General features: G+C 48.9%; 1 protein-coding gene across 1 annotated transcript in view; it reads left to right on the plus strand.

The window, feature by feature from the left end:
• Nucleotides 1-15,197, plus strand: part of KSR2 (kinase suppressor of ras 2) — a 376,779-nt gene that overhangs the window by 346,196 nt on the left and 15,386 nt on the right. Inside the window, exons 15-19 of the mRNA XM_032471653.1 lie at nucleotides 3,838-3,934; nucleotides 4,944-5,077; nucleotides 6,613-6,744; nucleotides 11,825-11,954; nucleotides 13,338-13,471. Coding sequence (XP_032327544.1) covers nucleotides 3,838-3,934; nucleotides 4,944-5,077; nucleotides 6,613-6,744; nucleotides 11,825-11,954; nucleotides 13,338-13,471 — 627 coding nt within the window. The remainder of the gene's footprint in view (nucleotides 1-3,837; nucleotides 3,935-4,943; nucleotides 5,078-6,612; nucleotides 6,745-11,824; nucleotides 11,955-13,337; nucleotides 13,472-15,197) is intronic.

Genomic DNA, 15,197 nt, shown 5'->3' on the forward strand with positions numbered 1-15,197 from the left:
CTCATTAATCTTCATTGCCACAAGTGATGTTAGCAGTGATATTACAGCTCCCATCTACTGAGGACCTGTGACATGCTGGAGTCTGAGAAAGTTAAGAAACAAAAGATGAGGGTATAAACTCTGGAGCTAGCCTGCCTGGATTCAAATCCCAGCTCTGCTTAACTTCTCTGAGCCTCAGTTTCCTCATCTATAAAATGATCCTGTATTCCATTAAATCTAAGATGCCATTGGTTGGAATAGGCACCCTTTCTTTCCTGTACTACAAAGAAATGCAGTAACTGACCTGTCAACGAAAGCAAAACACGTTCTAATTGCAGAGATGTTACAATCCGAGGAAATGCACATCTTGGAATCAATGAAATACTGCGAGGGTACCCACCTCACAGGGCTCTGGTGCGTACGGTGGTGCCCAGCAAGTAGAAGGGGCTTCGTGCGTGTTTGCTGGTATTGTTACGACTGTCCGCATTTTACAGATGAGGAAATTGGGGTTGAAGTCACTTCCCGAGGTCGCCCAACAAGCAGTAAATGGGAGAGTCGGGATTTGGGTTTACTCGGCTGCATGTCTCTTTCATGGCCTGAACGTCATGTCCAATAACTGGGCCTCCACACCGTGGACGGGAAGATGGGAAAGATCAGGAGCAGGCTGCCCTGTGGCCACGCGTCCACAAGCAGGCCTCTGCCCCTCTGGGTCTCCGTATCTTCACCTGCTAGAGGTGGGTGAGAACATGGACCCTGTGGGGATGCTGGGAGGATGCCTGGAGGGGAGGCAGGTCCCGCGCATGCTCAGTAAGCCTCCATCCGCTCCTCCCTTCCCTGCCCCCCCCCGCCCAGCCACAAGCAGCCTCTAGGGCACAGGTGTTAGCCACAGAAATCCCAAGCTCAGGCCAGTTGCCGTGGATACGTAGACTGACTTGCCTGGACTCTCCGAGCCTCGGCCACCCTGGACACCTGCCTAATGCCTGCTCCTGCTCAGAGCTCGCTCAGCCCGTGCCCTGTACCTGCCCTTGAACTCAGGCTCCAATAAACACCTGGGTGGGCACAGCCAGGCCTGGAGTCCCTCACTCCCCTGCAGACACTGCCCCTCAGGACTGTGAGAACCATTTAGAAATGGAGACCTGTGGTAAAAGTATTGGTTTAGATTTTAAATTTCAACTCCATATGTTAATTGTTCATCCTTTCCTCGTCGTTTTTTTCCTAAATTTTTGGAAGGATAACACGCCTGCCAAAGTGTTCAGATCCTAAGAGCACAGCCTGATGAATTTCCACTAAATGCACATCCATATAACCAGCACGTAAATCAAAGCACAGAACATCACCTGCCCCCAGCTCCCCTCGGGACCTCTCCAGCCTCCCGAACGCCACCCAAGGGTCACTACTGCGCTGACTTCTCGCACATGGACCAGTTTTGTCTGCTTTTGCACTTGATGCAAATGGAGTCATTCAGTGCCTGTGTGGCTTCTTTTGCTCAACATGTTGTTTATGAATTTCATGTTTCTTGAGGTTAGCAATAGTTTGCTTATTAACAGTCTGGTATGAATGTGTCCTGTTATACAGTTATATCATAATTTATGCAGTTTTCTGTTGATGAACATTTGGGTTGGTTCCAGGTTTGGGGCTATTAAGAATAAGTTGCTGTTAACATTCTAGAATATTCTGGTACATTCTGGTACATGTCTGTAGGTGAATATGCATATGCATGCCCACTGGATATGAACTTAGGGGAGGAATTGCTGGTCATGGGTTATTTGTGTATTTCACTCTAATAGAGGGGCCAAGCAGTGGTCGTGCCAATTGATAGCCCACTAGTCAGTGTGTGTTTATCCACCGGCTCCAGATTTAGCAGCTGCTGATGGAAAGGAGGAGGTGAGCGCGGAAAGGAGACAGGGATGGGCTTTTGGGGGCTGTGACTTCTATGCAGTTACCCTGAGAGTCTGGGAGGCTTGGAGCCTGCTCTGCCGTCTGCAGTGGGGAAGGATCTTCTGGGCTCTGGCCCGTAATGAGTGTAGGTGGCTGTTGAAGCACAGAGTAGCTGTGGGAGGGAATCCACCCACGGTCTCCGCCATCCTGAATATTTAAATGTCACTATGGTCTAATTGGCTGCACAGCCCGCTCCCCAGCCCCCCATCTCGCCTCCAGCAGCCACAGCAAACGCACTGGCACTGCCCGAGACAGCAAGGCGGGACAGCCTTGAGTCACCATGGCTGCCCCCCACCCCCGCCGCTGACTTACTGGGCAACCTGGGACAGGTGACTCAGCCTCCCTGAGCAGGTGAAGAAATGAATCTTAGTCCAAGTTCATGGGTGATTATAGGTAGCATGGTGGGTGGATTGATGGATAGATAATAGATGGACAGACAGATGTGATGTGGGTGTAAATATATAGTTTATATATGTTTGCACACAGGTGTGTGTGCGTGTTCACCATTTGATTGGTCGTTTACCCCCTCTCGTAACAGCCAGAATTTCATGACTACTTACACAGAGATTTGCCTCCACCTTTACACACCTGATTTCCTGTGATTCTCCTGCAAAACCTTGGAAGGTTTACAGATAATGAAACTGAGGCTCTGAGAGGTAAACTCCCCTGCCCAGGGCCACACAGCCACTGACTGACAACCAGTCTAGAGTCTGACTCTAGCCCCCTGTTCTTTTAACCACTGAGCTACACTCCCCACCAGCTCCTTCTCCCACTCAGTCCTCATACTAACTCTGTTGGGTAGGTGTCATTAGTTCCCTTTGATAGATGAGGAAGCTGAGGCCCAGAGAGGTTAAGTAACCCACCCAAAAACACACAGTAAGTAGAGAGCGGAGCTGGGATTCCATCAGGTCCCTCTGATACCCGAGTTCTGGCTACAACCACACGATCTCAGCTAATTCCAGCCCACAACAAGGGTTCAGTAACTACCATAGGACTGAATGCAACGCTTAGACCATTTTAGCAATCAAGTTACAGATTAAAAGAAACATTCAACCAATTATTTTGACATAGATGGAAAACAAACTTTACTGATGTCATTCCTTCATCTTCCAGCCAACATTAGGCGCCATGAGCCAGGCATGGTGCTGAGGGCTGGGCACGCTCATTCATTCGTCCATTCGGTGACTGTTCATTGAGGGTCTGGTCTGTGTGTGCCGGGGATCGGGCTCACTGGGGAAGAAAAGGACGGATGAACACGCCGGCAATTAAGTGAGAAGGTGTTACTGTCACTGTATCATGTCCTTTCTCATCTTGTCATTCATCTTTAAACACTGGTCCTTGAAATGAACTCAGTGAGGCTGGAAATAGTTTGCAAAACCCTCTATCTAGACAGGCATCTGGTGTGGGGAGGTACTGTTGGTGTTTACACATCCCTGTCTGAAGGTGTGACTGCATCATTCACTGGTGGTCCTTAGCACACATCAGCTACGCCTTGCTGGTCTTCCATCACTGTCCCCACACACCCGTGTCTCCCGGCGAGGGGGAGCAGCTGGGCAGAGGCACCGGCGGGGTGCTGTCTGAGTGGTGTCTGAGGACCCCAGAAGTTGCTGGCCTTACGTGCAGATTTCTGTCTGTGAGACCCTAGGATAGATGGAACGAGGCACCCCTGCTTCTGGACTTGGCTGGACCCTGCAGGTGTCCTTGGATGCCGGGGGAGTGGGTAAAAGATCCTGAAGAACCCCAGAGAACTTGCTCCCGAACCTGCATCCCAGAACCAGAGCTGAGGTCCAGAGCCAGGTTTATTATCTCTCAGGCATATCCACACATGTCCGCTCTTTTGTGTGTCACTTTTAATAGCTGTTGTGGGTGGCCCTCGTCTCAACAACTGCCAACAACTCACTTTGTCCCTTTGCTTTCCAGCCTCTGTAAGGGACGGACACTCTATTCCGTGGTGAGGGATGCCAAGATCGTCTTGGATGTCAACAAAACGAGGCAGATTGCCCAAGAAATTGTGAAGGTACCTCCCCCCTGAACCTCCGAAAGACCCAGCCCCCTCCCAAGCCTCAGGGTCTGACTTCAAACCAGCAGTCTGGGCTTCAGACAAATTAGACTCGACCTGAAAAATACCAGGCCGTGTGTATGTAAGAATTTTGCCAAGATGAAACCATCAGGGATGGTCTTCCAGTGTGTCTGGTTCCCGTCTGGTGCCCCATCGTCATGATAAGCAGGCGTGTGCAGGGACCAGGGGAACTTCTCATTGTGAGAACCCCTCACCCCACAAATGCTTGAATTCCCTGAGTATAAGGCACCTGTCTCCACAGCCGCTGGGGATACATCAAATTGTTGGGTGTTGTTTGGGGTTAAAACAAACGGGAGCATCCTGGGTTTTCTGGTGTGTGCCTCATTTGTCAGTCGTATTCAGGTTTTTACTTCCCGTTGGACGTGTCAAGACAGTTGCAAAAAGAAAGAAAAATGTGACTGCTCGTTCAGGCAGGAAAAAAGCAATCCAGGCATTCACCCTCGAGCTTGACCTGCAATAGCCCTTGTCCATGTTCTTGGTTATCACATCATGATACTTCTCTTGAGGAACATGGTGATTTTCGGCAGTGCCGTGGGTTAGGTCAAACTAGGGAACAAGTTTTCTGCAGAGGAGTTACTTTGCAAAGAGGAAGTCAGGGAAGATGGTTGATGGGATTCCTTTCCCTGGGGACCTCTTTTCGGTTTGTCCCCACGCTTTTCCCTCTGGGGAGGTCTTCCTGGTTTCTTCCTCAGGAAGCAGAAGAGCTTAGGTGGAGGTGGCTTTGCTGAGGTCTGAGGGTTGGGGCAGATTTGTGTCTTGGGGACTCTGCCTGTTCCCACTCTCCATGCCTTCTCCACCCCACCCGCATGCGTGCGGGTCCCGGCTCTGCAGCTGTTCCGTGTGGTCTCAGTGGAAAGGCAAGGCATGGCCCTGTGGACCCATGGCCAGGGCGGCAGCGAGCGCACGGGTTTTCTCTGGCAAGTCTCCGTGTCCTTGCTTCTTGCAGGGCATGGGCTACCTCCACGCCAAGGGAATCCTGCACAAGGACCTCAAGTCGAAAAACGTCTTCTATGACAACGGCAAGGTAGTGATCACGGACTTCGGGCTCTTCAGCATTTCTGGGGTGCTGCAGGCTGGCAGGTGAGAGGCGGTGGAGGGGCCCAGAGGGGTTCCTGACAGATGGTGATCAGGGGTTGGGAAGTCACCCAAATGGCTTTAGTGACCTAGACTGTGTTGGGTCTGAGGTTGCTTAGCTGAGCAGCCAGGCTGCTCTGCCCGTGATGCATTGCTGATGCCCGTGGGGCCTGTCTTGGAAATGGCGCCTTGGCGTGGGCACAGAGCATCCTTAAACCCTGTAACACCTGGCCCTTGACTTTCGCTGGAGGGCTCTCTCCTTACTCCAAGCACTCACCTGGAAGTCAGGATCACCCAAGGGCCCTTCCTCAGAGCTTTCTTATGAGTTCATTCATTTTAGTACAGCAGGATTATAGTTCAAAGCAAGGGATTTAAAGTCAGACACACCCGGGGCCCCAACTTGGCTCTGCCCCTTATTAACTGTGCCTTCAGTTTCCTGCCAGAAAGACAACGGGCCTGATGGTGCCTTTCCCGGAGAGTCCTTGCTAGGAGACAATAGAACAACACCCACTGAGCATCCAGGCACCGCGCCTGGAGCACATCAAAGACCACGAAGGCCGTGGAGTTGTTGTAATTAGGATTAATTTGCATACGCCTCCGCAGTGTCACCCAGGAGGGCCATTAACCACTGTTAACTAATTACTTCTCGGCCACTGCTCACCCTAGAGCAAGGTGCCTCCAGTTGACCATGTGAAAAACAGCTTGATCCCAGATAAACAACCCAGGATTCAGACGGTCTCCCCTTTGTGACTTTTAATTTGGAGTGTGTGCACACATACACACACACACACACACACCATAAACTAGCCTGTTTTCTCTAATCATGCCTCTTATAACGAATGGGGTACCTCTCCAGAAAGGCAGCCCCTGCCTGACCCGGTTTCTCTCATCTTACTTCAGTTTCCGATCTCACTCAGCGAGGACAAGGGCATGGGGATAGGGATGCGGATGGGGATGGGAGGGGGTGGTCCAGGGGAGTGCAGGGCCAGAAGCTCCAGCTCTGGGGCCAGTTGGATGGGTTTTACAATTCTGCCCCCTGGTAGTGGGGCAGTCTCGGAGCAAGTCACTTCATACTTCTGAGCCTTGGTTTCTCTTATGTAAAATAAAATAGAATAGGATAAGTTGTTTTTAGGATTCAAGATTATATTTTATGCGAGATACATACATGCATGCATGTGTGTGTAAATATTTCCCCCAAGAGCAATAACTCAGTAGTCACTAAGTCAGTGTTTGTGGAGGCTTTATAGAACATGAGCACCGCGCGTGATGAGAATCCACTGTATTTGTTGAATAAAGGTGGAGAACGTGGCCACTTCAGAGGCGAAGGGACCTGATGACGGTCTGGATGTTGAGTGTCTCTCTCCAGACCACCCTTTCCTGCACCGCCCACTGGGTTTTGGCCTCAAGCACAAGATCAGGCAGTGCCAGATGGAGGAACACAAGAAAGCCAGCAGAGATGGTCCAGGGACTTGGGGTCAGCGCTGGGGACTGGTCCTCCCTGGGCTGTGAAACGGGGCTCACCCTGTGCTCTGCTTCTCCAGGCGCGATGACAAGCTGCGTATCCAGAACGGCTGGCTGTGCCACCTGGCCCCAGAGATCATCCGCCAGTTGTCTCCCGACACGGAGGAGGACAAGCTCCCCTTCTCCAAACACTCAGACGTCTTTGCACTTGGGTATGTCGCCCACCATGGCCTTCGAGAGCCCCCACCAGGAAGAGGGGTGCTTCCCTAGGGTCTCTTCAGTGCTTTTGGAAGAGACAGGTGGTCTGTAGGGGCAAAGGTAGCTCGATTTCTGGGTGAGACTGAGGGGATCTGAGTGAGTTGTAGTAGAAAGACCTTGATAAGTTACCTACCCATTCATTCATTCATTCATTCATTCATTCTTGCAAGCAGTAGCCATTTACTGGGTGCCTGCTCTTAACAAATTATCCAAAAACTTAGTGGCTTAAAATGACATTTATTATCTCAAGTTTCTGTGGCCAGGAATTTGGGAGTGGCCTAGCTGAGTGGTTCTGAGCTGGCTCAGGGTCTCACAGGAGGTTACAGTCAAGATGTTGGCCTGGGCTGCAGTCTCATCTGAAGGTTTGACAGGCTGAGGATCCATTTCCAAGATGGGCCACCCACATGGCTGTTGGCAGGGGGCCTGAGATCCTCAGCACACAGGTCTTTCCACAGGCTGCTTGAGTGACCTCACAACCTGGCGGCCAGAAGCCGCGTTGCCTTTGTGACCTACTCCCAGAAATTATATAGCATCGCTACCACTGTATTCTATTTATTAGAAGCAAGTCACTAAATCAAGGGGAGGGGAATTAAGCTCTACTTTTTACCAGAAAGAATATCAAAGAATTTGTGGACATACTGTTTAAAACTCCCATAGGTCCCTATTGTATCTTGTCTAGTGGAAGACAGACAAGGAAACAGTTTTTACAAAGTACTGTGATAAATGCTTTGCTGAGGATAAACACAGGACTCTGGGAAGAAAGGAAGAACTAAATCCAGCCTGGGAGATCAGAGAGGGCTTCCTGGAGGAGGTGACTCCTAAGCCTACATTAAAGATTGAATATAAGTAGTCCGGGTGAGGGTAAGGTGAAGTATTCCAGATAGAAGGAACACATGAAAGGGAACAAGGGTGAAAGAGAACAAGGTGCCCACAGCGGAGGAATGTGTGAGGAGTGCCAAGTTGCCCACAGTGAAGGAACAGGTGAGGAGTGAGGAGGAAAGGAGCTGTTGGATGGAGAATCAGGAAAAAATGAGGCTGGGGTGGTGAGATGAGAGACTAGAGAGCAAAGCAGGCCCTCTGCAGGGACTTAGAGGCTAAGTTAAGAAGTCTTCATCTTCAGGGCACTAGGGAGCCATTGATGGTTATTAAGCAGGAGAGTGACATAATCACATTTTTGTCAGTCAATCACTCTACCATGTCAAAAACAGAAAGGGAGACGAGATTGAGGCTGGGTGACCAGACCAGAGGGAGATGCTGAGGTTCTCCATTGAATCAGTGCCAGTGGGTGTGAAAGCTGGGACTGGACATACAAAGAAGCGTTTTGGGGGTAGACGTGATAGGGCTTGATTGATTGGTTTCAGTGTGGGTGGTGCCAGCACTGACCTTAAGCAACTGGGTGGAGAGTGGTATCATTCACCAAAATAGAGACCCTGGAGGCGGGGCAGGGTTTGGGGCACACCAGGAAGGCAAAGAGAGCAGACTTGGGCACAGTGAGTTGGCGCTACCGTGGAGATAGCCCACAGAAGCAACCAGAAGACAGCTGAATCTAGCCATCTTAAATTTGAGAAAGAAGAGTTTGGGACTTGTCAGCAAAGAGGTAGTAACTGAAGCCATGGGAAAGAATGAGATGTCTTTGAAAGTGCAGAGGAGGGAGAGACCCTACGATGCACATCAGGGTGCTCTGAGAAGGTGCATTACAAAGGCTTCTGTGCTCTTGTCCCTGACATGGCCATGCTAATCCTCGCCTTACCTTTCCGTGGCATGGTTGCCAGGACCGGCAGAGATAACACTGGGAAAGCTCATTGGGAAAGTTGGAGGTCGGCAGATGTGTGCAATTAGATTTAGCACCGCCAAGAGATGTTACAGAGACCGTCTTCCATGGAAAAGTACCCCCACTGCGTCCTCTCTATAAATCTGGGATGGGAGGTGGGGGGCGGTGTTTGCTGGCACATCAGGATTCTGCCATCTGTCACTTGGACCCCTCTAGAGGCTGTCACTTGCCCCAATGGGTTTATGCCCAAATCTTTATCTAGTTAGACATTGTTATCTGAAACCAAATTGCAATAATTAAGTTGGTATATTTTAGTATCAATTTAGCAAGAAAAAAAAGAGCGTAATTAACAAAATGTACCAAAGTGAGTAATTGATTTTCCACCGGAGTTTTAATCTTTGGCAATTTTTTTTTCCCTTCAAGCGAGTTTCTCTTAAAAGTTAGGTTTCAAAGGAAGTTTTAATGAGGTTTTTATTCCTGACACTGCTGAATTCCGAGGGACCTGGTGCTCTTGGTTTCCTGCCAATTAGATGCATCTTGTTGCTTGGGAACATCATGCTCGGGCAGGACTTAGAACAGACAGGGACTTTAAAAGTGTATTGAGCACCGAGTTAAGCTTGTTCTGGGTGCTGTCTCGTGGAATCTTCAGGTGCACCCTTTGAAGCACGTACCATTGTTCCCAGTTGACAGATGAGGAAACTGAGGTTCCGAGTGGCTCCGTGTCTTGCCTTCTGGTAATTAGAGGTGGAGCTGGGAGTCAGACTTAGGACATCCTGACTCCAGTGTTGGAGATTTTCATGTTGACAGAGCCCCCAGGGGCTTGAGAGTCATTTCACCACTCCAAACCCTACTTCCCTCAGCCATAAGGCCAAGATAATAAAGTCCCTTTATCCTAAGGTGTTCTAAGGATTAAATGAGAAAATGCCATAAGGCACCCAGCACAGAGCCAAGCTCCTGATAGGCTCCCTTCCCCTTTCCACATGAGCGGTACCTGGACTCTGTCTGTGCCTCCTTCACCAGGCCCCAACCATCAACCAGAGGGTTGCCTTCCCAAATAGTTCAGTGTCCCAATGACAGAGGACTCTTAAATAGGATGGAGTGTAAGTTTCCGAATACAGCGTAATGGCCAGTGCTGTGGTTCTGCTGTCAAATGAATTCAACTCTGGCTGAACTTCTTATTTTGTCGCGTTACCCTGGATAAGATACGTAACCTTCCCGAGCCTCAGTTTCCTCATCTGTAAAGTGGGGATGATAATAGCACGCCTTGCTTTAAAATGTAGGTGTTATTATTATTCAGGTGTGACGAGGCCACTAGATCAGGAGACAACTGCCACTGGAAAGATGGTTTGTCATTCACAGTTCCCAAAAGGAAGAGACACATCATACCATGCGGGCCAACGCAGGGAAGAGGCAGGGTCCATCAGGAGACAGGGGGTGCAGGAAGAAATGGTGGGCAAGAGCCTTTATTGTGGTTTCCTCAGGAAGGAATGGGCGAGGCAGGAGAAGCTGGATTGGGATTGGTTAGTTTAACTAATTTCAGTGGGGTCTGGGGCATTGACGCCATTCTGAGTAGGGCAGGGGAATGTTGGCCCTGAGTGTGAGAGCCTGATGAGGGGCAGGGGATGTGGAGTACTTTGGATTGGTTCGTTTGCCTATGAAAAGCACACTTACAGGTCAGTCCTTTACTATCTCTAGGAATTGGCTAGTCCCTCCAGGGTCAGCAAGGCCCCAGAATAAAGCATCAGAATAAAAGGGCATACTACACACACACACACACACACCCCCATAATCATAATAAATGCTAAGGGCTTAGCCTAGTGTTGGGCACAGACTAAAAACTCGAGAGGTGTTACTGTTTATGATGAGAACTGCAATCATCCCAGCACCTGAGCATCACCAGCCCTCCTCTTCCCAGAGGGATGAGGTTGGCAGAGGAGAGAAGATGCTAAGTGAGAGGTGGAACCCCAGAAATAACTGATTCGATACAGTTCTCCTATCAGTAAAAAGGATAACTGAGTGTTTTGTGTTCTTTAAGGCAAATTTACATAAATTGAATTGGAGGAAAGATTGTTTCCTAGGATTGTTTCAGATATTCCCTGAATTGGGGCATCTTCTCAGTGAGCTGAGACCTATCCCCTAGGTACAGCTCAGTGACACCCCAACACCCTGTGAACACCCCCATGGCACTGGCCACGGCCCCCACTGCTGCCCACACCTCCCACAGCACTTGAGCACTGCCCGGCCCATCTCCCCATCCGTCCCTGCGCATTGTTCACCACAGCGATCCTTTCTTCAGTCATGACAATGTCGTGATTTATGAAACAGACGATAACACAGTCAGTCCCTCTGGAATAATTCCGGCATCGAGTGATGCTGGCATTCAGCCTCCCAGATAAACATTCTTCCCCTGCGATTTTATCATCATTCTCATTTGGCAGGTAAGAAACCTGGACTCGGAAGGGAAGCAGCCTACCCAGTGACATAGTACTAGCATAGAATAGAATCGGGACTTGAACCCAAGGCAGTCTGACTCTTAGATCTTTTTTTTTCCCCCGCTTTCCACTGTTTCACAGGAGGGTTCGTATTTACACACAAACATAATAGAAACAATTCTATCCTAGCCTATCACCGAGAGCAAGCTGTTGTTAACATTTTGCTGTTTGCTCCTTAGTCTCTTGTCTGTACCTCCGTAATGGTTTTTAAAAGTGTAGCATATCTCATACACAGTTTGTGATCTACTTTTTCCACTTAAAATTATATATTGAGCACTTTTATGTCAGCATAATTTCTTTGCAATGTTTTAATAACAATACAGTGTTGCATTTCATTTTATGGATTTACCATAATCTATGTGATGAATTCTGGTTACGAAACTTGTGACTGCTACTTTTTTTCCAGTGTTCTATATAACGGTGTGCAGGAGGTGCTTGTAAATACATTTTTGTCTGTATCTCTAATTTTCCCCTTAAGTAGTCTCCTAAAATGACAAACATGGGCTCAGAGATCCTAGCCACATTTTATTAAATGGGTCAGGTTCTAGCTTTTGATTCATTTTAATTCAGGCCCTGGAGAAGATATCCTGGGATAAGCACGACTTCTAAGACATCAAGAAAGCTTTAAGTATATCTTAGGTAGCAAAACACCAGCCTTATAAGGAAAAAACTAGGGAGCCAGAGTGGTTAGGCTCCCCTGTGTTGGTGAGGGGATGCAGAGTTCCAAGTGACATATCACACCAACACCCCTGTAACAATGTCTGCCAACAGGACAATCTGGTATGAGCTCCATGCCAGGGAGTGGCCTTTCAAGACCCAACCAGCAGAGGCAATAATCTGGCAAATGGGCACAGGCATGAAACCCAACCTCAGCCAGATCGGCATGGGAAAAGAAATCTCGGTAAGTCCCAGGCTAATAGTGGCAGGTCTAGGGGACAAGGGGAGAAGCAGATGCAGTTCTGGGCCTTCTTCTTCCTGTTTTGTAAGCTTGCAAACCCTGGGGGGGAGGGTATAGCTCAGGGGTAGAGTGCCAGGCTTATTAGCATGCCTGAGTTCCTGGATTTAATCCCCAGTACTTCTGTTTAAAAAATTAAAGTAAATTATAAATAAGTAAACAAGCAAACCTAATTACTGCCCCCAAACAAACAAAAAAGATTATAAGCCCTTTCCCAGAGGGTGATGAGAAAGCATCCCCACCGCCTTGTCAAATAACGGTTTAGAGCTTAGAAGACAAAGCTTTTGAACTATGCCCCGCAATTCGGCTTCCTACCACCAGGGTGCAGTAACACTTGGCTAGGTTTTTCCTAGCAATGAATTGCTGAGTCTAATAGTACCAGTGAATCCCTCTTTCTCTGCTATTTTTTAAAGACATACTTTAAAATACCACCAGAATTAACGCCTTAAAATTTTTATGTAGATTCAAATAAAATTAAGGCATTCTCCAACTCAGAACAAGATATACAGAAACAAAGAAACCCTAGTATAAATTAATACTCATCCTCTAAAACACATCAGGAAGCATCCTCTTTTGATCAGAAGAGAGAAGAATCAGGGAAGGAATAATTGCCTGGTGTGTTTTTTAGGATTACCTGTCTTTCCGTTTCCTCTCTCAGGTGAGACCATTACGAGTAATTTTCCACTCTGGAGGGGTGCTTATAGTATTGGGATGTGGATAGTGGCCTCAGGACTCCCTTTTCTCCCTCTCTTTTGAGGAGAATGCCAAGAAACTCCTTGGGGAGCATAATTGATTTCAGTGTATCCCAGACCTTCTAGAATAGGACTTACCTAGTTTGCTACATAGGTTCAGAAAGTAGAGAGGGAAAGGGTGGATGGATAAGTGGCTGATGCATGGATGGATGACAGATGAAGGATGAACACATGAACTGAGATGGATAAATGGATGCCTGAGTGATGGATGGATAGCTAGATGGATGGGTGGATGGATAGAGGGGTAAATGGATAGATGGATGGGTGGATGGATAGAGGGGTAAATGGATAGATGGATGGGTGGATGGATAGAGGGGTAAATGGATAGATGGATGGGTGGATGGATAGAGGGGTAAATGGATAGATGGATGGGTGGATGGATAGAGGGGTAAATGGATAGATGGATGGGTGGATGGATAGAGGGGTAAATGGATAGATGGATGGGTGGATGGGTGGATGATGGAGGAATCTGAAAGTGGAACAAATAGGTAGACAAACAGACAGATCCAACGAGGTGCCAAGGAGTAGTCAAGCAGTTACTATTTCTGTTAAATCACCACATATTGCTTTCTTTTAGGACATTCTTCTCTTCTGCTGGGCTTTTGAACAAGAAGAGAGACCGACCTTCACCAAGCTCATGGACATGCTGGAGAAACTGCCAAAGCGAAACCGCCGCCTGTCTCACCCTGGACATTTCTGGAAATCTGCAGAGTAGGTGTCCCCCCTTAGCATCTCTCCCCACTGCCGTTGCCCGCTGGCCTTTGTCACCTTTTCACTCCCCACCTCCTCCACCAACCATCTACTTTCCATGTACCCACCTCCCTCCCCCAGCCCCCACCCTTCCCCACTGGGTTTCTGTTCAGGGCATTGTCCTCTGGGATTTGGGTTCTAGAAGCTGCCATGCAAGGCCTTGGTCCCTGTGGATGCCATGGCTACCTCATTGCCTATCTCTTCCCGATGAAGGTTGATGCCCCAGTGAGTCTGAGCATCACATGACAAGGCACTACCCTGAGCCCACGGAGCTCCATGTGTCAGCTATTCAACATTCCCCTCCATGAGGCCTGGCTTTCAGAAAATCTCCCCCTTGTACCAGCAGCCTATCCCCATCACGGCCGCTCTTGGCTTCCAGCATTCTCTGTTGTGTGAAGACAAGGGGAGGGAAGCTTCTCAGCTTCTTCTTGCCCATAGTGTCCCTCTGGCTTCCTCATTAGGAGGCCACTTCCCCTTGTTTCTGGCTGGGGTCAGTAGCTTAGTCTGAGATGATACATGTGGTGTCTCTCTGGGTCGCAGCCTCGGTGGCTGGTCTCTCCAGACGGCGAGAGCAGGAGAGGCCCAGGTGAGGCTCCTTGAGGGGTCCCCGCTCCCTGCTGCACTGACAGTTGATCCAAACACACATAGTTGTGCACACTCACACAGACACAGCCAGGCGCGCACACACACGTGCATGCATACATAGGAACATTCAGTGAAGCACACACATTCCCACACACACACAGAGATACACACACTGGAGGGCTTTTCCTTTGTGGAGCAGCTGGGCTGGGTTTGGGCTCCAGAGATCAAAGGCAACTCCCAACTCCCTCTCTTCCCACTTTGTCACTTTGGACCCTCAGTTTATTGCCTGGAGCTGGAAGCTTTCTCTTCCACATTATGACCCCTACTTCGGGGAAAAGAAGTATGAAAGAACATAACAAATTAAAGCCTTGAAGAAGCAGAAGTCATCGTCCAAGTAGAAAAGTCCTAGGAAGTACCTATTTCATGGATGATGAATGTGTGTGGTGTCTGTGACCTATTCCTGTACCCGTGGCAGGCATGACTAATCTATTCTGCACATTTGCCATTACTCAGTCCTCAATAGCAGCTATTTAGAATCACTATGGCCTTCCCTGGCCATTCCAGATTTATCCAACCTCCTTTTACACATGGAGAAACTGTGGCCCAGGGACATTCTGCAACTCACCGATATCCACACAGGGTGTTGGTAACAAAGCCAAGAACACAGGTCAGGCTCGAATTCCCTAGTTCAGAGTTCGCTTTCCCCACAACATCAGCCCCTGTAGATTTCTCGGTCATGCTTATCCAGCTTTGAGATGGTCACTCTCATGGTGTGGTTCTTCCAGAAACCACCGGGGTTAGCAATGGATTAGGAGAGGGCTTGGTTAAAGTGGGCCCAGGATCTGGGTCCTGTCTAGGGCTTTGTAATCTGCAGAGGGTATCGACCAAGAGGTCTCAGCTGCAGCTGGTGTGTTCCAAGGAGATGAGCAGCTAACTCAGAACTCACCTCTGGGGTCTCCGGGTTGTGTCCCCAGTGGCTCACATCAGAGGAGCTGGTGTTTCTAGAAACCCAGCATAGTTTAGTACATGGTGAGCTGGAGGCATGACCAGGGCAAGCCTGTGTTCCAGAGCAGGGCATCTCAAAATTTAGTTTGCACTCGTA

The sequence above is a fragment of the Camelus ferus genome, chromosome 32 (assembly GCF_009834535.1).
Source record: "Camelus ferus isolate YT-003-E chromosome 32, BCGSAC_Cfer_1.0, whole genome shotgun sequence".
Lineage (NCBI taxonomy): Eukaryota > Metazoa > Chordata > Mammalia > Artiodactyla > Camelidae > Camelus > Camelus ferus.